At 38.8% G+C, this 26,637-nt stretch overlaps 1 protein-coding gene across 4 annotated transcripts in view; it reads right to left on the bottom strand.

The window, feature by feature from the left end:
* The window catches only part of PLEKHH2 (pleckstrin homology, MyTH4 and FERM domain containing H2), a 120,617-nt gene that overhangs the window by 34,009 nt on the left and 59,971 nt on the right, over window positions 1-26,637 (bottom strand). For 3 of the 4 annotated variants that reach the window (XM_059406208.1, XM_059406210.1, XM_059406211.1), the window contains 9 exons: window positions 26,123-26,267; window positions 23,136-23,272; window positions 22,919-23,029; window positions 22,678-22,764; window positions 20,531-20,689; window positions 11,638-11,718; window positions 7,583-7,762; window positions 2,930-3,038; window positions 1,972-2,084 (listed from right to left, as the gene is read on the bottom strand). In XM_059406208.1, coding sequence (XP_059262191.1) covers window positions 1,972-2,084; window positions 2,930-3,038; window positions 7,583-7,762; window positions 11,638-11,718; window positions 20,531-20,689; window positions 22,678-22,764; window positions 22,919-23,029; window positions 23,136-23,272; window positions 26,123-26,267 — 1,122 coding nt within the window. The remainder of the gene's footprint in view (window positions 1-1,971; window positions 2,085-2,929; window positions 3,039-7,582; window positions 7,763-11,637; window positions 11,719-20,530; window positions 20,690-22,677; window positions 22,765-22,918; window positions 23,030-23,135; window positions 23,273-26,122; window positions 26,268-26,637) is intronic. The other variant, XM_059406209.1, reaches the window with a different exon arrangement.

Below are 26,637 nucleotides of genomic sequence, written 5' to 3'. Positions count from 1 at the left end.
GACCTGAATCCACAGAAGGTACACAAGATTCTGAGACTGGAGGAAAGGAAGAGAAGGAAAATAAATGAAAGAATGTCTATTGGGGAGTGAGATTTGAGGCGTTCATGTCTGATGCTCTCTAATTTTCTTGATGAAATAGAAGGTAAGTTTGATGTGAAGAACATTATTGAATAGGGAGTTTGGTGGGGGGGTGTCACCAAAGAGAAGCAAAAGAAGAGTAAGTCAGCCCCAAAGAATAAAGACCACAGATTTATACTGACTCCAGTCCACACGTGGTTGGAAAACAAAAAAAGTGAATGGCTCAAAACAAGGATCTTAGGATGAAAAATGGGAGAATAAGAAAATAAGAGAACTTGTAGGCTAAGAGATAACGGTTATAGAAAGAGATATTAGAATTGAAGCTTTTTGAACAAATGAAACAAGATGGGATCGGGGGAAGACAAACAATAAGAGACTCTTAATTTCACAAAACAAACTGAGGGTTGCGGGGCGGGGGGTGTGGAGGGAGAGGGCGGTTGGGTTATGGACATTGGGGAAGGTATGTACTTTGGGGAGTGCTGTGAAGTGTATAAGCCTGGCGGTTCACAGACCTGTACCCCTGGGGCTAATAATACATTATATGTTAATAAAAAATAAAAAATTATTAAAAAAAAGAATTGAAGCTTTTAGAGGTAGTATACTTATAAGGAATGGTGGGGTCAGGATATGGACATGGAGAATGGGAAGGTGAAGCTGACTACAGGTGAAGCTTCCTGGCATTAAGAAGGTCGGACTCTTTTTTTTTTTTTTTTTTGATAGAGCAAAATCATAAGTAGGCAGAGAGGCAGACAGAGAGAGAGGAGGAAGAAGACTCCCAGCTGAGCAGAGAGCCAGATGCAGGGCTCGATCCTAGGACTCTGGGATCATGACCTGAGCCGAAGGCAAAGGCTTTAACCCACTGAGCCACCCAGGTGCCCCAAGAAGGTCAGGAGTCTTAAGACCATGCACTGGTAAGTGAAGTGAAAATAAAGTCATTCAACATAACAGCAAAATTTGAGGTGGAAAGAAAGAGTGTGAATTGGGAGCTAAGATCCTTAATGAGATTCGAAGAGTTACCAGAAAATGACTAATGCAAAGATGAGGGGGATAAAGAGTGATATCGTTGAATGGCATAAGTTTCAAGTGATCAGGGATTTCTAATAGAAATTGAGTAGTAAGGATTGGAGAATAGCACTGGAGAAGAGGGTGCTGACCCGGCTCCTCCAATATTGAGGGCGGTATGGTGTGAGAAATCCCTCCTTTTGAGACGTTGAAAGGAAAATGACTCTTCTGATATGAAGGGTTTTACACTGCTTGAACCATTCACGGTTTATTTATTTATTTTTAAAGATTTTATTTATTTATTTATTTGACAGAGAGAGACACACACACACAGCAAGAGAGGGAACAGAAGCAGGGGGAGTTGGAGAGGGAGAAGCAGGCTTCCCACCAAGCAGGGAGTCTGACACGGGGCTCGATCCCAGAACCCTGGGATCATGACCTGAGCCAAAGGAGATGCACAATGACTGAGCCATCCAGGTGCCCCCCGCCAATTCATAGTTTATTTAAGTAAACCCCAAATCCTCAATCAGAATGTATATTAAATTCACCTAATTTTATTTCAGTAGATTTTCTTAATAATAAAAATGATCAGTTGTGGGGGGTTGGGGAGGTAGGGCTAGGGTGGCTGGGTTATGGACATTGGGGAGGGTATGTGCTATGGTGAGTGCTGTGAAATGTGTAAACCTGATGATTCGCAGATCTGTACCCCTGGGGCAAATAATACATTATATGTTAATAAAAATAATTTTAAAAATTTTATGATAAAAAAATGATGGTGACGATCATATTTTTAATTTGGGGGAAGAGAATGAAAGTTTACAACCTAAATTCTTTACTTTTGTTTTTTCCAATTAAAAATTTACCAATGTTTAAGCCCATATAAAGTTTTACCTTAAATAATTTAATCGCTTCTGTCTGTAGAGCTTCAGAAGGTAGTGTTGTCAGTGGGGAAATGATTCCTTCTTTGCTGTGACACAAAGTAGGGTGTCTCCATATCTGAGAAGCTAAACACACAATAAAGTGTGAACAGAAAACAGAAGAATCACTTTTTTGGCCTCCCATTAATTAGCCCTCTAGAAATGAGCTAATTCAGGCCTAGCTCACAACCTTAATTCATACAGGTCACAAGAAGCCTTTATCTTACTTGTTTCCAGGCCAGTGGGATTTTCATGTTTCTGTTTTAAATAAACTAATCTAGGAGAGCACTATCACATTGCTGAAATGTGCTAAAGATTGGTGACCCAGGTAGGAGATGCCTCTGAGAAGGAGCTGGTGAGAGACAGAGGAAGAGAAACCAAAGTAGAGGGAGATAGAAAGGTAAAGAGAAACTTGAAGTCTTTCCTAAAATCAACATTTGTTAAATTCCTATGCTAGATACTACAAATATGATCTCTGTATTATGTATAGCATAGAATCTATATTCTCAATGGGGACACCTGAGCCATAAAAAATAATTTCAATGAACAGCAACAAATGCTATAAAAGAGTTAAGTGCACAGGGCATTGGGACATACTTTTAACGTTTATTAAGCACCTTTTATAAGCCAGAGGCTGATGTGGAGTGGGCTTGCTAGTGGGGGGAGTTCCTATGGTAGGTAGGATTTTATCAGGTTAGTGAGAAATGTGAAGGAAGGGGAAATTTCAGGCAGACGGAGTAATGTGAGTGAAGATAGAAAAATTACAGGACATGGCATATCAGGGACTGATATGGTTTCTCACCACAGTGAGAAACCTGGCCCGTGACAAACAAAGCCAATGAACAGATGAACTCACAAAGTAAAAACTCAATTAGGCTAAGGGAGTTGGGTCCATTTCATAAACTATAAAGCCTTATATGTTATGAACTTACAAGGTTCTCCTTCAATATTTAGCAGTTTGCAAACAAGTTGTTCAAATTCTGATCCAACATTTACATTGTTACTTCCTGCTGCAACAGTCAGATGATAAAGCCAAGTGTCCTTAAAATCAAAACACATTAACAGAGATGTTAACCAAGATATAATTTTTGATGACTTAAAGAAAAAACAACTGTATAAACAGTAGAGAACTTTGACACTGAAAAAATTCTTTAGTTTTTAAATAATAACCCAAAGTCATCTAGTCAAACAGATCTGAAGCAAGCTCACTTGAATTATGCTCATAGTGCTTTTTCCCATTGTTCACATGCTTCCTAGAAAAGCATGATAAAATTAAGGAAGTTAATATGATGTCGAAAAACTAGGATAAATGCAACCAGTTCATATTCTTTTAAGAAACATAATAAAGTCCATCAAATTTAAAATCTGACTCTGAATACATATGAATAACACATTCAAAATACTTGGGAAATCCGGAAAATTTAAAGAAGAAAATAATACCCAGAAAGAACTTACCTCAACACAATAAAGGCCATATAAGAAAAGCCCACAGCTAATATACTCAATGGTGAAAAACTGAAAGCTTTTCCTTCAAGATGTGGAACAAAGCAAGGATGCCCTCTCTTGCTAGTCTATTCAATATAGCACTGGAAGTCCTAGCCAGAGCAATAAGGTAACAAAAAGAAATAAAAGGCATCCGAATTGGGAAAGAAGAAGTAAAATGATCTCTCTTTGCAGATGACATGATTTTATACACAGAAAACCTTAAAGGTTCCAAAAAAATATTGTTAGAACTAATAAATGAATTCAGCAAAGCTGCAGGATACAAAATCAACATACATAAGTTAGTTAGTTGCATTTCTTTACACTAATAATGAATTATCCAACAGGAAAATGAAGAAAATAATCCCATTTACAATGGCATCAAAAAGAATAAAATACTTAGGGATAAACCTAACAAACCAGCTGAAAGACTTGTATACCAAAAAACTATAAAATACTGATGAAATAAATTAAAACAGACACAAATAAATGGAAAGATATTTAGTATCCATGGATTGGTAGAATTAGTATTATTAACAAATCCTCACTACCTAAAACACCTCCAGATTCAGTGCAATTCCTATAAAAATTCCAATGGAATTTTTAACAGAAATAGAAAAACCAATCCTAAGGAGCCACGAAAGATCCTGAATAGCCACAGCAATTTTGAGCAAGCACAACAAAGCTGGTGGCATCATACTTCTGATTCAAAATATATTATAAAGTTAAATAATCAAAACAGCTTGGTATGGCATGAAAACAAGCATATAGGCCAGTGGAACAGAACAGAGAGCCTGGAAAAAAACCCATGCATAGATGGTCAACTTATCTTTGGCAAGACTGCCAAGAATACATAATGGGGAAAGGATAGTCTCCTCGATAAACACTGTTGGAAAAACCGGATATCCATATGCAAAACAATGAAATTGAACCTTATTTTATACCACACACAAAAATCAACTCAAAAATGGAATAAAGACTTAAACATAAAACCTGAAACAACAAAAGTCCTAGAAGAAAACATAGGGACAAAGCTTTTGGACAATGACCTTGGTGATGACGGCTTAGATTTGATACTAGAAGCACAGGCAACAAAAGTAAAAACAGAAAAGTGTAATTATACTAAACTAAAAACTTGCACAGCAAAGGAAACAATCAATAAAATGAAAGGCAACTTATGAAATGGGAGAAAATATTTGAAAATCATTTATTTGATAAAGGGTTAATATCCAAAATATATAAGAAACTCCTACAACTCAATAGTAAAGAAAACAATTAGCCCAATTAAAAAATGAGCAAAGGAAAAAGAAATGGGCAAAGGAACTGAATAGACATTTCTCTAAAGAAGACATGCAGATGTCCCACAGATAACTGAAAAGGTGTTCAACATCACTAATCACCAAGGAAATACCAATCAAAACCATAGTAAGATAATCACCTCACACTCAGTAGAATGGCATGTATCAGGGGCATCTGGCTCAGTCAGTAAAGAGCCTGCCTTCGGCTCAGGTCATGATCCCAGGGGCCCTTCATTGGGCTCCCTGCTCAGTGGGGAGTCTGCTTCTCCCCTGTTCCCCACACCCCCCGCTCTTGTGCACACACACTCTCTCTCAAATAAATAAATAAATAAAACCTTCAAAAAAAGGGCTTTTATATTTAAAAAATGATAGCAAATGCTGGCAAGGATGTGGAGAAAAGGGAACACTTAGCCACTGCCAGTTGGAATGTAACTGATGCTGTCACTGTGGAAAACATTATGGAGGCGCCACAAAAACTAAAAATAGAACCACCCTATGTTCCAGCAATTGTACATCTGGGTACATATCCAGACAAATTGAAATCAGGATCACGAAGAGATATCTGCACTCACATGTTTATCTGCAGCATTAGTCACAATAGCCAAGAACTGAAAGCAGACTAAATGTCCACTGACAGATGAATGGCTAAAGTAAATGTGGTAGGGTGCCTGGGTGGCTCAGTGGGTTGAGCCACTGCCTTCGGCTAGGTCATGATCTCAGGGTCCTGGGATCGAGTCCCACATTGGGCTCTCTGCTCAGCGGAGAGCCTGCTTTCATCTCTCTCTCTCTCTCTCTCTCCCTCTCTCTGCCCGCCTCTCTGCCTACTTGTGATCTCTCTCTGTCAAATAAATAAATAAAATCTTTAAAAAATAAATAAATAAATAAATAAAGTAAATGTGGTATATACATACAATGCAATACCACACCATAAAAAAGAAAGTAATTTATAAAAGTTGTTTATATATAAATATATAATATCTATTATAGATTTAATATATAATAAGTATAATATTAATATATAAATATAATACATAAATTATATATTATATAAAAATATATATAAATTATATGTTATCCAGATGTAATTATAAATTAATATATTATATAAAAATATATATTAATATTACAATATTAATATAAAATATATTACATATATGTTTATATGTTAAAGATATAGTAGCCATCCATGAAATATTTTATTTTTTGTATTATCCTTTTGGTTCTGCTTGTGATTTTATTCCATACAGACAAGCATATCAGTTTTTTTTTTTAAAGTTTTTTGTTTTTTTTTTAATTCATTTGAGAGAGAGAGAGAACATGAACTGGGTGGAAGGTCAGAGGGAGAGGGAGAAGCAGGCTCCTGCTGAACAGGGAGCCCAATATGGGGCTTGATCCCAGGACCCTGGGATCCTGACCTCAGTCAAAGGCAGATGCTTAACTGAGACACCCAGGCACCCCTCAATTTTTTGTAGTCGAATATATCACCCATTTCTACTGTGATTTCTTACATTGTTTTTTCTTTTTAGAAAATGCCTTCTGGGGCACCTGGGTGGCTCAGTGAGTTAAGCCTCTGCCTTCGGCTCAGGTCATGATCTCAGGGTCCTGGGATTGAGCCCTGCATCGGGCTCTCTGCTCCATGGGGAGCCTGCTTCCCTCTCTCTCTCTGCCTGCTTTTCTGACTGCTTGTGATCTCTCCCTCTCTCTGTCAAATTAATAAATAAAATCTTATAAAAAATGGAAAAAAGAAAGTGCCTTCTACTCAGAGATCAGATAAAGTTTCTTTGAAAAAATAATTTCATTTAACTCTTTACATTCATTTAGAACTATTTTACTATATGTGTGAGATGAAAAACTAATGTTTTCCTAAATAGCCCATTTCCTCAGTATATAATGTATTGAATAATCCATTACCTCCTCCCCCTTAATCTGTGATGCTTCTTTTATCACAAATTAGATCTATTTATTTTAAATTATATTAACTTTTATATTGTTTACTTATTATACATACATATAATACATATAATGACTCATTTTTAATTATATCTAAACCAAAATTTTGTTGGAAATGAGTAAAAAGGGGCGCCTGGGTGGCTCAGTGGGTTAAAGCCTCTGCCTTCAGCTCAGGTCATGATCCCAGTGTCCTGGGATCGAGCCCCACATCGGGCTCTCTGCTCTGCGAGGAGCCTGCTTCCTCCTCTCTCTCTCTCTCTCTCCCTGCCTCTCTGCCTACTTGTGATCTCTGTCTGTCAAATAAATAAATAAAATCTTTAAAAAAAAAAAAAAAGAAATGAGTAAAAAATATAAGGGTGAGGCCTTGGAGTCACCTCAAAATAGTCTAAGAGATACAGGTTTTTTAAAATAAAGATTTTATTTATTTGACAGAGAGAGAGATCACAAGTAGGCAGGGAGGCAGGCAGAGAACAAGGAGGAAGCAGGCTCCCCACTGAGCAGAGAGCCTGATGCAGGGCTCGATCCCAGGACCCTGAGATCCTGACCTGAGCTGAAGGGAGAGGCTTAACCCACTGAGCCACCCAGCCCCAAGATACACGTTTTGAACATAAGCTCCCTTTGTCTTCTGCCTTCATGTACTAATTTCAGCCTTGAGATCACTTCTGATGAGAAGATAGAAAAATGACATGTGAACAAAGCTACTTTCGAGGGACATGAAGAATCTCTGAAAATAGAGCTGAAGATCTTTAACAAAGCTCTTTTCTTCCTGTCCCTAAAGTTGATTTGATGATTATTACCAGTACTTAATGACACAAATGTACACCATTCAAAATCAACCAGTAAGTCCCTAGGTACCTTTTCATGTTTGGATCCAATCAGGAGGTAAGTTGGACCTTGGTCTTTTGGGTGGATCACAATGGTATAATGTGTAGATAACAGACTTCTCCCACTGGCTTCATAATCTTCATCTGAATCACAGGATCTATCAACCTCTTCAACTTTAGCCTCCCAGAGTTTGATCTGACCTAAAGGAAACTAAAGTGAATGTTAGTGATTATGAGGAAGGCACTTTTTAGATCTTTTCCCACTAAAATTTTTTTTTTCAAGTGTTTTTTTGTTTTTTGTTTTTTTTTTAAGATTTTATTTATTTATTTGTCAGAGAGAGAGCGAGAGTGAGCATAGGCAGACAGAGTGGAAGGCAGAGTCAGAGGGAGAAGCAGGCTCCCTGCAGAGCAAGGAGCCGGATGTGGGACTCGATCCCAGGACGCTGGGATCATGACCTGAGCCGAAGGCAGCTGCTTAACCAACTGAGCCACCCAGGCGTCCCATAAAATTTTTTATAGTCCCTTTCATGCTTACATTTATAAAGCATATCTTAGCATATCTTTCTTTTTAAATGAATGCCTAAAGGCAGTTGGGTTATCCACATCGTTACAAAAGAGTAGCCCCAACTAAAATGCCCAATTGTAATAGAAACGAAGAGTTCAACTACTAGCCAAGAAGCTACTTCTGTGCAGATTATTCCTTACACTAAAATGACCCATTACCTAGTCAAGTAATTACGTAATTCAGTCAAAATAATCATTTGATTTCCTCCTCCCTGCCCCCCACAGAATTCATTAGATTAAGGTACTGGATCAAAAGAACGCATATAGACAAAGTCTCAATACAATTCATAGAGTGACGAGGCTAGGCAGCTGATACAAAGAAGTGTGATTATCTATCACCCTAAATCCCAATGAGAAGTGTTTTGAGGGTATTTATTAACACATGTATCACAAGACAATGTCATGATTCTTCCATCTTACTTTAAGAGTAAGAAAAACTTCCTACTTCCTAAAGCTGATTTATATTGAGTTTTACCTACTTTATTGTCAAAAGCAATCCAATCTGCTATGTTGAATATTTAGCATATTTGTTTCAAAACTTTTGCTTTAATCAAGTACATTTATTCTAGGAAAATACATGGTCTGCTTCAAATTTACAGCTTCTAAAATATTTTATCAGGTTTGCAATTGCAGTCTGAAATGTTCGTTCTAACCTCAAGGATATTTGCCGTCACCTATTTGCATGCTCAGGTTCAGGGCTCAGTGCTTGGATTTTTTTCCCATCTACTCTCAGTCTCCAGGTGATCTCATCCAAGCTCATGGCTTTAGTACTGGCATATATCAGCTACTCTCACATTTGTAACTCCAGATTCACTTTCTCTATATAACTGTCTAATAGCATCTCAACTTGCTCTGCCCAGTCTTTTCTATTTCAGTTGCTGGCAACATAATTTTTCTGTTTAGCCCCAAACCCTGGCATCAATACTGACCTCCTCACTAGTCCTCAAACACACCAGGAACACTCCTGCCTCAGGCCCTTTGCACTTGCTATTCCCTCTGCCTGGCAGGCTATTGCCTGAAATATCCACATGGCAGCTCTTTTACTTCCTTCAGACCTAATTAAAATGTCACCTTCTCAGTAAGGTTTTACCTGAATATCTTACCTAAGCGGAATTATTATCTGTCTAATAGCTGATTAATAGTAGAAATTAAATCATTTAATTAAATGTATTGTCTTGCATGGGAAACATGACTTTTCCCCCATTAAATTAATAACTATTTTCTCAGTAGTCACTATGTGCAAAGCATTCTTCTGGGTACTGAAAGAAGAAAATTTACTTCTGAAGGGAAAAAAGAGCAAAATTAACTTACCCACATGCTTTCAGAAAAAGAAAGGCAGGAAAACAAAAGCCAAATAAATAAATAATGAATAATATGTTTTACTTATTAAATAAATACAATTTTATTTATTGAATATAATTATATTTATAATAATACATAGGTAGCAAGCTTTTAAAAATGGGATAAAGAAAACTAATTCTATGGTGATAATATATGACAATACTATCCTGATTAGGCATATCCAATTATATGAAAATCAAGAGTCCACGCACCCCAGCATTTAAAGATGATTATTCATTTTACCAAAGGATTTGCTACTTCACTATTCCAAAAAACAGTAAATAGACCTAGTATTTTTACATATTTTGACTGAATAAAAAAGGACACCGATCCAGATAAAAACAAATTGTTTCTGAAATATCTATTACATGAGATGAAGTAGGTCTATCCAGATTCACGTGCATCCTCAATACCTTCCAGTGGTTAGTTATAATGGATTTCTACTTATCCATCTACATCCTTCTGACTTGTTCCTTCTGTGACCAATGTTACCCATTTTTATTACATTATTATTATTAGTGAGAATATTTAAGTTCTACTCTCTTAGCAAATTAAATAATGTCCTCTTTATGAAACATATACTTATTATAGGAAATACAGAAAGATATAAGAGAAGGAAAAAATCACTTATAAATTCTTCCATTACAGATAATTATTCAACATTTTGGTATAGTTCTCTTTTAAGATTTTATTTTTAAGTAAGCTCTACACCCAGTGTGGGGCCTGAACTCACAACCCCAAGATCAAGAGTCACACGCTCCACCGACTGAGCCAGCCAGGCACCCCTTTCTTTGTATGGTTCTTTCCGATTTTTTGCTATGCTTTTTTTTTTTTTTTTTTTACACGGATAGGCCGGCATGAGAATTAGAAATTCTCCATCCCAACCATCCTCTTCTAAAATCTCCTGGTAATTGCAGACAAGAATTTGGGAACCTTGTTAGAATCCCCTTCTCTCCAGGGTTCTCAGAGCCTGCTTCTGAGAAAACCTACACAAGGTGCGGAAGGTAAGGGTGAAGGAGAAGCTGTAACTCTCTCGAGACACTTGTAGTCTGATGCATGGGCTGATGGGAGCGTCACAGAGCTTTCTGCTAAGCTGTTGAGGACCAGCTGCCTCCGTGCTTTGGACTCAGATATCCAGCGGCAGCTTCCCTGGCCTCTGTTCCCTCAACTTTTCTAAACATTATAGAACTTTTCTAAAAGTGATGGATGTTCCTAATTCTATATTAGAACTGCCAGACCTGGGATACATAGAGTGTCTTCTGTTTTCCTGATTAAAATTAGTTGGGATTATACTGAATGCAAGATTTTGTACTGGGCTTATCCATGTTGCATTTTTATGTTAGTATCTTCCCACATGACCTCAGAGGTATCGTTTTTCATAGCCGACTGTGTTAATTTCCATCCCATGAGCCATACTAATAATGGTATGCATCTTAAATACATACTGGTCAGAACTGACCATGCCATCTGAAAATGGAACAGAGAAATAATAACAGACTGACATGACCTACATGGTCACCGGACGAAGAAGCCTGATCTCATTAACACAATAATCAGTCACAGACCATTCTGTGGAGCTGGCATCATTTTGTGCAAGTACTTTTGGCCCATGTTGGTTCAATTTTTAGTTTCAGGAATCCAAAGGTGATGCAGAGTACCCATAATGATAACTGGGCATACATTTCACCTTTGAAAGTTATCCCACGTTTTGCCTCTGAGAGTGAAGACAACTCAAGTTCTTTTTGGGAGGGGATTCATTTAAAGATGAATATAAAGATACAAATGGGTAGAAGATGAATAGATCAGTGGATAGATAAGTGGTATCAAGGGATTTGAGGGCCTGGGATAGGGCTGGATTCTTTCCCTCCCCAGACTTTCCTTTCCTCTCTTGCTGTCCCCTTCCTTCAACCTTTCCTAGTCTGTTAGAACCTGGGAAAATAAGAGAAATTGACAGCTGGGAGTGGAGAAGACTTCTCTTTTAAGACCAAGATGCATTTCTTAAAAATTGCTAAGACTTCTAATTAAGAATCAAGACCCCTGTAGGTATGTGATTACCTCAATAATAAATTTAATGCAAGACTGCAACTTTATCAAAAATTCTAAAGTTTTAGCTAGTAGTGGAAGCGTGAAAGAGAACACTGAGCTAAAACCAACATTAGCTTATTAAAAATACATACATACCTTATCTTCTTGACTACGAAAATAATATAATGTTTTTCCTATAAGTGTACACCAGACTCTCTTGGAATAGCCATGCTTTACCTGAAATCACATTTCAAAGAATTACAAATGTAGCTCAGAACTTGGACATGTTTAAGTATAGCATATGCACTCTGCCAGAAACTCTATATGTATCCAGTTTGTTCAAGGTTAAGTGATATTCCAAGTAGACTGTGCAAATGAGGTTTAAGATTTACCTGTTCTAGCAGTACCAGGGCATGTCTAGCTTTGGTGTTCACCACTTAACGCTTAAAAAATGTTTGCTGTATGTCAAGGACTATGCCTAGGCCTGAGAATTCAGAGACAGATAAAACAAAATGCGTATTTTATAAGTAAGTGTATTTCATAGTTACTGTATTTCCTAGGTTTTCAGTAACCTTGTGGCTCTCTGGGTTAACCCCTAATAATGTTAGAAAGAGAAGATTAAAATCTACAAAATCTAGTGCTTTCCCCTATGTTAAAGATTCACTCATTAAAAACATTTGGTGCCTCCTCTAGAAGGATTCATACACAACAAGAAAACAATATTAATATAATAACTATAGTGGTGCCTGGGCGGCTCAGTGGGTTAAGGCACTGCCTTCGGCTCAGGTCATGATCTCAGGGTCCTGGGATCGAGTCCTGCATCAGGCTCTTTGCTCAGGATGGGGCCCGTTTCCCCCTCTCTCTCTGCCTGCCTCTCTGCCTACTTATGATCTCTCTTGTCAAATAAACAAATAAAATATTAAAAAATATATATATAATAACTATATACTGAATACTGCCTATATGTCAGGAACTATGTTAAGTGAGGGGGACAGAATTTGAATCTAGCTCTTGATTTTGAATGGTTAGAGACTGCTCTAGGGCCTGGGAATAGGCATATGAACAAGACACAGTCTCTTTAAAGAAGGAGATCACAACCTTGCAAGGTAGACAATGAAATCAACAGTATGCTGTATATCATCACTAAGACCACAAAATGGGGGAAGCCTGGCTCAGTTGGTTAAGCAGCTGCCTTTGGCTTAGGTCATGATTCCAGGGTCCTGGGATCAAGTCCTGCATCGGGCTCCTTGTTCAGTCTGCTTCCGCCTCTGCCTGCTCTGCCTGCCATTGCCCCTGCTTGTGTGCTCTCTCCATCTGATAAATAAATAAATAAAATCTTTTAAAACAACACAAAATATTTACATTTATATCTGTTTCATGTGGAAGACATTTACTTAAACTTTTTACTGAATATTGTAGGTTTTTCATCATTTGGTGGCTTTATGAAGATCCTTACTGTGAGTTCCTCCCTGGCCCAGTCCTGCCTAGGTACCGACATTGAAGATCTTTGCCGGAGAGACCCAGCTACACTGTCAAGCCTAGAAAAACACCAAGAACTCCATTCTCGCCAGTGGGCAAGATTTCCAATAAGCCCTAGTGCTCCAGACCTAGAATGTGGCCTGTCTGGTTGCACCTGCCCTAGAGTCCTCCTTTCCTGGCAGCCCTGCCAAGCCTTGAAGCCAGCGCCTCTCCTGCAACAGAATGGGCTTCAATCTGGAGAGGTCTACCTTCTAGAAACCAAGACACTGGCCAGTAAAACTAAAACCCGACATGCTGTTGTCACATTTGCCCATGGTGATAAGTATTAAGGAGAAAACTAATACAGAAGAGAGGGAGGAAGGGCTTGGGGAGGGGGGGGAGGAAGTGTGTTTCACAGTTTAAAAGAAGGGGCTCAGGAAGGCTTCCCTGGTATCAAGGCAGGTCCTGAAGGAGGTAGATGAGCCAGGCAGTCATCTGAGGGAAGAACACTCTGGACAAAACAGGTAAATGGGAAGGCCCGGGGATGGTGTATCTGAGACTGAGCAGTGCGGGGATAGGAGAGAGGTCACTGGGGAAGGGACATGAGGGGCGAGGGTAGGAGGTATATATGTTTTGCAGGGCCCTTGGGATGAAATGGCCTGTTCTGATAGTAGTACACTGAGAAGAAAAATAACTGCTGCAACAGATTTTATGGGAGGCAAGTCACTGTAGTAGAAAAGGCCTGGGTTTTGAAGTCAAAGGACACAACATTTAAATTCCAGTTCTGCCCCATGCTAGATGGAGGTCCTCAGGTGACTGACTTAACCTTTCAGCCTTTTTTTTCCCCCCAAAATATTTTATTCATTCATTCATTCATTCATTTGACAGGGAGAGATCACAAGTAGGCAGAGAGGCAGGCAGAGAGAGAGAGGGAAGCCCACTTCTGCTGAGCAGAGTCAGATGTGGGGCTCGATCCCAGGACCCTGAGCTCATGACCCAAGCCGAAGGCAGAGTCTTAACCCACTCAGCCACCCAGGCGCCCCAGCCTTTTTGTCCATAATGTGTAATTATTGTGTATCTTATTGGACTGATGTGATGACCAAGGGAGAACATGTAAATAAAGGAAAATAGTAGTTACTCAATAAATGCTTCCTTCTTCACTATGAATAAGGAGAGATAAAACACATGTCATTTAAACCCACACATGCAGCCAAGCTTTGGGCTTTCAAAACTGCAGTTTAAGCAAATACCACCATCTAAGTAGGATGGATTTGAAATCCTGCTTGAGCAAAAACAAAAAATGTTTCATTTGGCAAGACTTGTTTCAGTTTAATTAAATTTAGAGACATATTTATAGACAAATATCCTGGAAGCTGTAAATAGTTTGTGTCACCCAGGTTTCGTTTTCTTTCTTTCTCTCTTTCTTTCTTTCTTTCTTTCTTTCTTTCTTTCTTTCTTTCTTTCTTTCTTTCTTTCTTTCTTTCCTTCCTTTCTTTCTTCTTCTTTTAAACAAAATCCAGAAGAGCCTCTCAGCAAAACTGGAGTATAATGCATCTGGCTGTAGAGAGCATACTTTTGAAATGATTTATCTTTAAAACAGAACAAGGTGTACCTTTGAAGAACTACAAGTTAACAAAAATTCACATGTAAAAGTTGTTTTAAAAGCACAATCTGTCTTTATGAGTACATCTGATTTTATCAGGATTTCTTAAAACTCTGAACTATTCTGGAAAATTCATAATAAAGCAAATTAGGCTAGAAGAATCCTTGTAAAAATTTAAAGACAACCTCAAATCCCCGGGCTTTGGTGAATGAAATAATTGGAAAACATTGTTTTTTACCTTGAAACCGTAAAAAGGACCTGCCTATCGATTCTGCCTGAAACTCTGAAGACACGGTATATCATATGATTAGCCTCTGTCATTACACAAAGTAGAGGCTCCCACCGTCATCTCTCCTCTCCCAAATTCTCATGCCTAAAGCCTCCCCACCACAAATCCTATCACCCAGCCTTGCTGACGTCCATATGTGGGTAAAAATCTTGTGAGAATAATAGCTAGCATTTAGGGAGTGTGGCAGGCACTGTTCTAAAGCACTTTATATGCTTAAATAATTCATTTCATCCTCCCAATACCTTGTGAGGCTGGCACTATGGTTAATTCCCCAACTTAACAGATGAGGACAGTAAGGCACAGAGCTTGCAAGCTGCCTATTCACGGTCACACACGAGCAAGTGGCAGAGCCAGGACTTGGGCCTGTGCTCTTGCCCTACCTAGCCTCTGCCACACTGCCTCTCTACATCCTTACTTCACAGTTTTGTGCCTTCTTCCTTTCCAATGACCTTTGTCCCCTTCCTCATACCCTCAACCTTTCTTTACTGGACACGGCTCCACTTCTGAAGTTGACATTCTATTCTCTGATCTCAACCTTTTCTCCCTCCTTCGCTCATTACTGGCACCACTCCTGTTCTTTGACCTCATTCCAAATGTTTAGTCCTCTGGTTCTTCTATTTTATTTCAGTTTCTCACTTCTCTCCTGGCCTCTCTTCCTTCCCTACCAACCTTGGGTCCTGATTTTGGTCACAAAACAACTCTTGCTCCAAAGCATGGGACTGTGTTACATCCTCTGCTTCTAACATACCCCCTCAAGAAAATTTCACCTCCCTTTTCTTTTAGGTCATCCAGGGGAGAGTGCGGGAAGAGAGAGGGAAGGTAATGAGGGGTTTGTAGACATAATTTTAGCTATAGCAGATAACTTAAATTGGGTGATAAATATATGAGAGTTCATTTATGTATTTGATAGAGAGAGAATGTGTGCATGAGAGAGACAGCACGAGCAGTGGGAAGGGCAGAAGGAGAAGCAGACTCTCCACTGAGCAGGAAGCCCAATGTGGGGCTTGATCCCAGGACCCTGGGATCATGACCTGAGTTGAACAAAAACACTTAACCAACTGAGCCACCCAGGTACCTGAGGGTTCATTCTATTATTTCTTCTACTTCACATGTTTGAAAATGCCCATAGAAAACATTTATTTTAAATCATCATCTTGCTAGGTATGTACAGAGCAAGTAAAATGTTAATTGTAGAATCTAGGTGGTAGGAATATGGATGTTCACTGTAAAATAGTCTTCTAACTTTTCTGCATATTTGAAAATTTACATAATAAAATGTTAGGGGGCGTCTGGGTGGCTCAGCGGGTTGAAGCCTCTGCCTTCGGATCGGGTCATTATCCCAGGGTCCTGGGATCGAGCCCCACATGGAGCTCTCTGCTCAGCGGGGAACCTGCTTCCTCCTCTCTTTCTGCCTGCCTCTCTGCCTACTTGTGATCTCTGTCTGTCAGATAAATAAATAAAATATTAAAAAAAAAAAAAGAAAAAGAAAAAGAAAAAAATGACTACTCTCACATCACTATAATGTAAATTCTGCTCCTATTTCTGAGCATGTGGAAGATGTGAGAGAAAAATAACGAATATGAACTCAAATCACCAAAGTCAGGCGGGCCCTGAGAATACTTGCCAATCTTCCTATCTGCCCTCGAGTATTTCCCTATGTCCCTGATTGTTCTCAGTCCTTTCCCTCATTCTCACTAAATAGCTTAGTTGTGGAGTAATCTTCGTCAAGAAAACAGGATATCCGATGTGATCTCATTCTATGCCCCACAAACTTAGATAGTTGTCCTTCCTCACCTTCCTGCCAGCCCAGCCCACCCACCATGCCCCCCCACCATGCTGCCCCCCCATGCCCACCCACCCACTTCTGAGCTTTGTTCTTTGTTTCCCACTTCACCTCTCTCCTGGCTTCTTCCGCTCATCTCACAAACTCAAGGTATGTCTTTGCCATCCTAAAAATGCTTCTCCTAATACCATGCTCCTTTCAGCTTCATTCCTTCTGACACGGTGGACTGGGCAGACAGCTCTTCAAAGTCAAATACGGCACTTACTCATCTCCCTTTCATCTTCCAACACACTTCAGTCTGCCTTTCTTGCTAAGCACTCCACACAGCATCTGATACTGCAGACCACTCCCTCCTGTCACCACTCTACTCCCTGGCCCCCATGACTTGCTTCCCAAGGTCTCTTCACACACTTCCTTTATGTGCTCTCAGCTATTGTAAAACCCAGTGTTCCAGCAGCAGTCCGCGGCTCGGCTGCAACACACATGTCCCTGGGTACTTCTCTCACTGTCAAGAATTCAACCACCAAATACATAGTGAGGATTCCCCAAATCCTTCTCTCCAACCCAGCCCCCTCCTCTGATGTAGCCTGGTGTTGCCACTGCCTGCTGGACTTCTTAATCCTTAACTCAAGTATCCTCAAAGTTCTAAAAATTGGCATGGTCCCAAATAGCCTTTGAATCATCCTAAAACCACTCCTCCTCCCTGAGCTCTCTTTTCATTTATTTTATTTTTTATTTTTAAGTAGGCTCTGCACCCAGCATGGAGCCCTACACAGGACTCAAGCATGACTATGAGATCAAGACCTGAGCTGAGATCAAGAGTCGGACACTTAACCTGAGTGACTGAGCCATGCAGGTGCCCCACCCCGAGCTCTCTCATCTTTCACCCAGCCAATCTTGTCTTTCCTATTTCTGGACCCTGAATTCAAAAAAATCTAACCAAAGATTTTATGTCCTACCATTATCTATATTCACTCTCTCCTCTCTTTGCTTATGACCAGTTCAGAGTCTCATCCTCTTCCCAAGAACCACTTCTGCTGTCTGTTCTTAGCACCCCCAGCTTGCCTCCGACAAATCCGCCTTCCTCTCAGCAGAACGATCTGTTAACAACACGAACGTGCCCCCACTCCTGTTACCAGCCTGAAGGGTTTACACCACCTTCAGGGTGCAGAATAAAGTCCTTAATTAAACAAAAAAGCCGTCCATGATCAGGATGATCAGGACCCTCCAGCTTGTTCTCCAAAGGACTTGTCTTCAGTGGAGGTAGCACTCTGGCTTTGAGATACTCTGTCTTTGTTCTCCCTGTCTCCCAGCTTGGGAAACCTTCCTTGCCCATTTTCATTTGGTGTAACTATTCCTTCATCTCTCTGAAGACTCAGCACAAACAATTCTTCTCTCAGAAGTTGTTCCTGATCCCACAGCCTAAATTAGATTTCGCTGTGACCTTACCATGTGTCTCGTAACTGTGCTTAGTACATGTCATTATAATATGCTATTTCCTTTTCTTTCCCAATAGGTCAAGAGGTTCTCTGAGGGATGGGGCAGTGGCCTAATTATCTTGATGTCATTCAGCCCATTGCCTGGCATGTGGTAACTGTTCAATAAATTTTTTTTTTAAAGATTTTACTTATTTATTTGACAGAGATCACAAGTAGGCAGACAGGCAGGCAGAGAGAGAGGAGGAAGCAGGCTCTCCGCTAAGCAGAGAGCCTGATGCAGGGCTCGATCCCAGGACCCTGAGATCATGACCTGAGCCAAAGGTAGAGGCTTAACCCACTGAGCCACCCAGGCACCGCTAAATTTTTGTTTTTTAAATAAATGACTTTTTATACAGAAAATGTTTTTCTTAAGTATTAAAATGAAAGTTGCAAGAGTGACTAATCCAGAATCAAAATTAGTCAAGTTCTTAATATTGACCGACATATTTCTGTACTTAATAACAACCGTGACAACCTGAAAAACACCTCCTCCCTTCCAAAGTATTCAAGTGCTGTTCTACAGTAGCTTAAATTGTAGCCTGAATGTGAGCTCAGAACAAATCGCTCAGAATAACTGAGGGAAGTTTTTCTCTTTCAAGGCTCTCAGGGTGAAAATATAGGGGTGGACATGAAAAATGGTAGGAAGGAAACCTAATAAGTAGCCTGTCTATAAACCCAAGTGGTTTAGTCATCTGATAATCACATCTACTTATCTTCATTTAAAATGCAACTGTGAGATGGGAGGCAGGGAGTAGCAGAAATGTAATGTGCAGGAACTGACAGTGCCATGTGGATAAAGAAAAAACAATCAAACAAACAGATTGTGGGAGACGTAACAAACCCTTAGCCACAGGATCATATTAAAGTCTAAGGGTTTAAAACACATGGTCCTTGAAATCAGAGGACAGCTAGTTATTATGAATTATAGTAAGAATATGATTTAAAGTAGCATTGTGTTCACTGGAAAATATATATTTGCATAATACCAGGGAGTCTCTAAGTCACTGGTAACTGAAAAAACATTTTCCTGGTAATGTAACATTTTGGAAAAAACACAGTTCAATTCTTTGTTGAATATACTGGTGAAATTTTTCTCTTACTTTAGGTGGAGCTGGTCAATATGTTCCCATATTCATGCTAAGTATAAATTACATGGTGACATAGCTTGTCTAAATCTAATATTTTAACTTCTTACATAAACAAGGCACATGAATGATGAATGATTATTTAGAGGTTATTTTTGTGTGTGATAACTTATGTGTGAATGTTTTATTATATTTTTCTTAAAGTGATCAATAGGACTTTTTAAATTTAAAAATAATATTTATCTTAGCATAAATCAATTCTTCCTCATTCTAAAAAAATGAGAAAACTGAATTAAGCAAGAATGAAATCAGAGTTATAATATATCTTGGCATATTTCATATTCAGACATTTTTCTATACATATATAATAAAATGGGATAATAATATAATAATGCTGTCTACTTTATCAACTAACAATGCATCATAACATATTTCTAAGCACTAAATATTCTTTTATTTAAAATGGCTGTATAGTAAATCATTATCTGATTATATATACTTGTTTAAACTATCCCTTACTCTACATTTAAGTTGATGCCAATTTTTCTTCATTGTAAACTATGCCATGCAAGTAATCTTTCTGGGGCAATTGAAATGTTCTAAATGTTGATAGACTGATAGCAAATATCTGTCAAAACCCACCAAACTCTATACTTAAGATCTGCATTTTATTTACTTAATTTTTTTTAAAGTAAACTCCATGCCCAATGTGGAGCCCAACATTGGGCTTGAACTCACGACCCTGAGATCAAGACCCAAGCTGAAATCAAGAGTCAGACACCAAACCAACTGAGCTACCCAATTGGCCAGATTTTTTTAAAATATCGCTTGTATTTTTTAGGTCTACCAACTCTACTTCTTTCCCAGTGTGTCCTTTGTTCTTTTTCCCCCACTGATATTTATCCTTTACTTACTAACAAGGAAAAGCTTGTTTTTCACATGTTTCAAACACTTACCCAAGCTTTTCAACCTCCTTTTAAAAATTCTGGTTAGGAATTTTTTTTTTTTTAAGATTTTATTTATTTATTTGACAAACAGAGATCACAAGTAGGCAGAGAGGCAGGCAGAGAGAGAAGAGGAAGCAGGCTCCCTACTGAGCAGAGAGCCCAATGTGGGGCTCGATCCCAGGACCCTGGGATCATGACCTGAGCTGAAGGCAGAGGCTTTAACCCACTGAGCCATCCAGGTGCCCTTGGTTAGGAAATTTTTGATGGTAAGAACATTTGGTATCCAAAGTAAAACACACTTCCCACCCAAGACAATATAAATACACATATTCTCTGACACCCACTTCTGATCGTGGGGCTACCTCCCCAGTTGCCTCAGACACTGCTATGCACATAAAGGTCTTACCTTGGTGAGCAATCCCTTCACCGTTGGTTTGCCCTCAGGCTGCAGAAAAAGAGGGCTGGCAGCTTGTACTCGAAGAACATTCTGTAACACTTTAATCCATTCTTCTAATATATTGGGAGAATCTGCGGTCAGATAGTATGTGTGTTTTTCAGTGGTCAACTAAAATGGGATGAGAAAGAGATAGGAACGGAAACTCTGAAGATTTAGGATTATTAGCAGTTCTCTGTCTAGTCTAAAAACATCATTAATTACCATAGAAACAAACATGCCATACCTTGAATCCTAGTTGCTAAATAAATGATTGCATACATAATTTAGAGTAGTTTCACCACTTTGTGAGAATTACAATAATTAACCTGGTGCTGAAATAATTTTTTCACTTCCATTTACTTTAAAAATTTTCAGAGTATTAAGCTTTTTTTTTTTTTTTTAAAGATTTTATTTATTTATTTGACAGAGAGAGATCACAAGTAGGCAGAGAGGCAGGCAGAGAGAGAGGAGGAAGCAGGCTCTCCACGGAGCAGAGAGCCCGATGTGGGGCTTGATCCCAGGACCCTGGGATCATGACCTGAGCCGAAGGCAGAGGCTTAACCCACTGAGCCACCGAGGCGCCTCAGAGTATTAAGCTTTTGAGTCATGGTTTTTTATCTCATCTAATCATTACCATTTCTTTTTCTCCCTTAAATGTGCTACAGGTTCCTGCCTGTTGAAGTGAGCAGCAGCATGACTGGAGGTTGTAATAAGATATTTTTTAGCAAACAAAGAGTTATTTGTTATAGAAGTGAAGAAATCAATTATAACTAAAACAAGAAGAAGTGTTTGGAAGAAGAGCAATTCTTATAACATATAAGATATTACGAACTCACAATTTCTCAGTCTTAAATTAACCACATTTGAAAATTTTCAAATATTTCAGAAGCTTGTAGCTGATTCTTTTTTTTTTTTTTTAAGATTTTATGTATTTATTTATTTTAGAGGTTGAGAGAGAAAAGGAGAGACAGAAAGAGCGTATACATGGAGGGGAACGGGCAGAGGAAGAAGAGAATCTTTTTTTTTTTTTTTTTAAAGATTTTATCCATTTATCAGAGAGAGAGAGGGGGGAGAGAGCGAGCACAGGCAGACAGAATGGCAGGCAGAGGCAGAGGGAGAAGCAGGCTCCTTGCTCAGCAGGGAGCCCAACGCGGGACTCGATCCCAGGACACTGGGATCATGACCTGAGCCAAAGGCAGCTGCTTAACCAACTGAGCCACCCAGGCGTCCCAAGGAAGAAGAGAATCTTAAGCCGACTCCACGCTGAGCTTGGACCCTGATGTGGGGCTCAATCCCAGGACCCTGAGATCATGACCTGAGCCAAAACCAAGATTTGACTGCTTTAACTGACTGTGCCACCCAGATTCTTATCTGCTTTGCTTCAAGATGAAATTTTTCCCGATTCTCCCTTCTACGTTTTTGGGCAGTTTTCAGTTTATTATCCCCAGAAAACATTGAAAATGAGGCTTATTCCACTCTCCAAAGGAGCAAGATAAGAATATAGTATTTATTGAAGGTATTTCAGAAATAAAGTATCTGAATTTCAATCACATTTATCAAACTATCTCAAGAGTGTATGTTTTACATTTAGTAGGCTTCTAGCAAGACTGGCCTTATTGTGTGGGTTAATGGGCAGCAAATATGTCTAGGGTGTGACCAATATTCTTCCCACTTGTGGTTTCCCACTGTTGTTATAGCAGCTGAAGTTCATAGAAGAAATGCCATTTTCTATATCAAAATGCAAGCTCTCCTGAAGTTAGCAGAACATAAAACTAATAATATTGGGAATTCATTTCTCATATAAGCCTTCCCTAAAATAGCTAGACAGTTTGAGAGCTGGGAGAGCTGTGAGATCAGGTAGAGGGAAAGAAGCGTGTAGGGATAAAGGGCAAAGGAGGTGCTGTGGACAGGTACTCAACATAAACCCAACTATGTTATATTTTTAACTGAGAAGGTCTAGGGTTTCACATGTTTTTTGAGGCACTACACTTAACACAAAACGAATAAAGAAACACTGAATCATCCAATCTCCTTTCTGTTAGCTTGGATCATTAAGAACTGAGTTTTGCATGATACAAAAAAGAAAAATTAAAAAAAAAAGGTTAAAAAAAAATTACCTGAACTGTTTGTTTGTTATCTCCTCTTAAAATGCCGCAGGATGCACTAAGTTCAATATGGCCCTGGGGTTTTCTAATTACATCACTCTGTAGGAAAGGAAGAAAACCGAAGGAAGAGTGATTGATTACCTGTTAACAGTAGTAGTAAGAAATGCTTTGTATCATTAATTGCATTACAGGGAAGAAAATCAACCAGGAGTTTAAGGAAGTCAATTCTAAAAAGCAAGCACTTCCCACTCACCGGAGATTTATAGTAAAGTAATTCACCACCTTTAAGAACAAACCACCTCCTCTTCCAAGTCTTGACTCTACCACTCATTTTTAATAAGTAGCCAGATTTTTCCAGTGGTTCCTAATTAAAAAGAAATTTTAAAAATTTAAGTTTCCCTTTGGAGCCTCAAACTAACAAGATTCATTACTATTTTCTTTCTTTAAAAAAAAACTGATTCAGTGTTTACATTTTTCCCGTTATCACTGGATGATGAGCAGGTTTTAGGGAGCTTCTGCTCTGGCTGGGAGTATTCTGTGTCTGTGGAGTAAGCATCTGGGGGAATGGCATAATCACTTTCAGAAGCCACTGAAGACAGAGACACACCTAGATGAATAAAGAAATAAATTAAGTCAATATTTAATAATAAGGTGGCCCAAATGCTAGCTGTGAGTTCTCCTAAGGAATATAGCTATTCCAAAATCACAAGCCTTCCTAGACTAGATTTATTCTCATACCTTTGCCATAAAGAAATTTTAAAGCAGAAAACAGAACTAAAGGATTATGATATAAACCTTCAAGGAAGTCACAGGAACATGAACATGTTGGTATGATTATAGGCACAGCAAATTTTACATAAACTGTGCAACATATATATACATATATAAGATATATGCAAGGATACTGATGTATCTTTCATTAAGGATTAAAAATGTATATTCACATATTTACATTGTATGTATTACATATATACAGGCAAACAAATGTTTGATTTTAATTTATCAAGATTTGTACAAACACATTTTATTTTTTAGAAAGATTTTATTTATTTATTTTGACACAGAGAGAGAGAGAGAGCACAAGGAGGGGAGTGGGAGAGGGAGAAGCAGGCTCCCCACCAAGCAGGGAGCCTATGTGGGGCTCAATCCCAGGACCCCAGGATCAAGACCTGAGCTCAAGGCAGATGCTTAACTGACAGACAACCAGGCACTCCTACAATTACATTTTTTTTTTTTAAAGATTTTATTTATTTACTTGAGAGAGAGACAGTGAGAGAGAGCATGAGCGAGGAGAAGGTCAGAGGGAGAAGCAGACTCTCCATGGAGCTGGGAGCCTGATGCGGGACTCGATCCCGGGATTCCGGGATCATGACCTGAGCCGAAGGCAGTCGTCCAACCAACTGAGCCACCCAGGCGTCCCTACAATTACATTTTAAACCACTTAGTTTTTGTAGTCATTTTTTAAAAAATATTTTATTTATTTATTTGACAGATAGAGATCACAAGCAGGCAGAGAGGCAGGCAGAGAGAGAGAGGAGGAGGCAGGCTTCCTGCTGAGCAGAGATCCCAGGACTCTGGGATCATGATCCGAGCTGAAGGCAGAGGCTTTAACCCACTGAGCCACCCAAGCGCCCCTGTAATCACTTTTAAAGTAATTCACATCCAAAAGAAGTACTAGTATCAGTATCAGCATCAGTAGTATTTTCCATTTAAGTTGAATATTACCAGTTTATAAAAAGTTTTTAAATCTTTTTGTAAAAGAAAAGAAATAAGACTTAAAGATATAAACAAACTATTTCATTTGCTAGCAGTTACAAAGTAAAATTCAAGGGAACATTTCCACAATAATTCATTTGCTTTTTTTAAGAAAATTACTTGCAGGTTGCAAGCCACATTTGCAGGGTCCCTACAATTGGAGATTTTCAATATAATAAAATCAAGGACTTTAAATCATTATTCATTGCAGTATCTGACAATTTTTTAAAGTGTTTATTAACATTTAAGGGACTTGTTAGGACGTCACTATATCATTATTATTGTTTATTTGACTAAGACAAGTAACAGTCATGACAATAATGTCTTTATTTTTCATAGAACAATAAAAATTTAGATTTATAAGGGACCTCAGAGATCATCTTGATTAATGCCTTCATTCTCTAAGGAGACTAAGGTCCAGAGATTAAATCAAAACATTTGTTCAAAGTCAAACAGCCAGGCAGGAACAATGGTAGAGTGCAAATCTCAGGTGGTCAGCCCCAGGGCCAGTGTGCTAGGCACTCCCCTAGGTGCTAGGGACAGAGCGGACGACAAAAGAAAAATTTCTGCCTTCATTGGACATAGATTCTAGTCAGAGACAGAATAGAGACAGACAAAATATTGGCAGTAAGTGCTAGGAAAAGATATAACATAGAGCAGACTAGAGGGAATTAAAAGTGATTGGAGTAGAGCAAGGGATTGCAATTTGAATGGTATGCTCAGGATGGATCTCACTGAGAAGACAGTGTTTGAGCAAAGCACTGTAGCAGGTGCCAGAGTTAGCCTGATAGTCATTGGGGGGAAAGAATACCAGATAGAGGAAACAATCAGTGTGGAGGTCCTGAAATCAAAGCATGCTGGCACATTTCAGGAACAGCAAGAGGGTTGGTGTGACTTGAGCTGAGCAAGGAAGGAGAAAGGATATGAGATCGAAGACATGAGAGACACGGAACACCTTATAACCATTATGAGTCTTTGCGGTATTTTGAGGAATAGTGTGATGTAACCTGATACTGCTTTTGGGGGTCAAGGTAGAAGTAAAGAGGCTGGTGGAAGCCCAAAATACTAAGCCTATCAAAGTTGAGCAGCTCCAGAAGCTGAGGGAATTACCTAGGAGTTCCACGGAACATAATTTGAAAACCTATAGAGCACACTGCATTAAAGGCTTTCATAAAATACAGGTGTCATTTAGTGTGATTATGTCTCTCTGTCACCTATACCTATACCAAATATTTCTTCAAAATCCACTAAAACTCTTAGACATGCCCAAAGTAAAGTTTTCATTTCCATCCTAGAATCACATTAACCACCAAGTTTTTAGATATATTTTCTGCCACTTAGCATAACAAATTGAGCTGAAATAAGTCCATCCCATAAATTATCCAAAATGCCACACACTAACTATAAAAGAGAAACCTTGTTTTGGCCAGTTATTGCACTCTATTCCCATAATAAATTGATTGCTCTCTTAGAGATAAGGTTAAAATAAAAAGATCATGTGGCTTGGGTGGAATCACAGAAAGAATTAAGAAGAGAATTAGGACTAAAATATAAGCATCTTAGTCCTGGCTAATTCTCTTCTCACTTCAGGTAAAAACAAGTACTTCGATTGTTTTTAAAAAGTCCTATTATGGAGATAAAATTCCTATTAAATATCCTGAATTACATGGAGTTGTCTCATATGCCTGAGACTTTGCCTCACCGCGTTTCATGGCTCTGGGGCTGCCTGGTCCACTCCGGTTGCGCGTGTCTGACTCTGAAGTCCGGGAGCTGGATCTGGAGCTATCTTCTTCCTCTGACCCAGAGGAGTCATCCAGGAACGGGCTGCTGCTTATTTGTGTTGCCTTCTAAAGAAAAGGACGACAGCCTAGAAGTGTCCATCTCTAAAGTCACCTCTCTTTTTAGATATGAAATGCTTTAGCAGAAGACATGGAATAAGATTTTTTTTGAATACAAGAATATATTTTGGCATTATCGAAGTCATGTTGTTAAATCCCAAATTCTCATTAGCAAGGCATTTGTCAAATATAAAAGTTTCCTGAAAACATAAGGCTGTTAATACTTAACAATACTTATTTTAAGTATTGTTTTAAGTAATTAAGTACTTCAAGCAAGGGAAGGGAACCCTGGCAGTGACAGAAAAATCTTTCCAAATTAGGAATCTTTGCTACATCATTAATAGTGATATTTCCTTTAAACAATTAACCACCGGGGTGG

Source organism: Mustela nigripes, chromosome 7 (genome assembly GCF_022355385.1).
Source record: "Mustela nigripes isolate SB6536 chromosome 7, MUSNIG.SB6536, whole genome shotgun sequence".
In the NCBI taxonomy this organism is placed as follows: domain Eukaryota; kingdom Metazoa; phylum Chordata; class Mammalia; order Carnivora; family Mustelidae; genus Mustela; species Mustela nigripes.
Note: the sequence above shows the minus strand (reverse complement) of the source record. Positions and strands in the feature narration are given on the sequence as shown.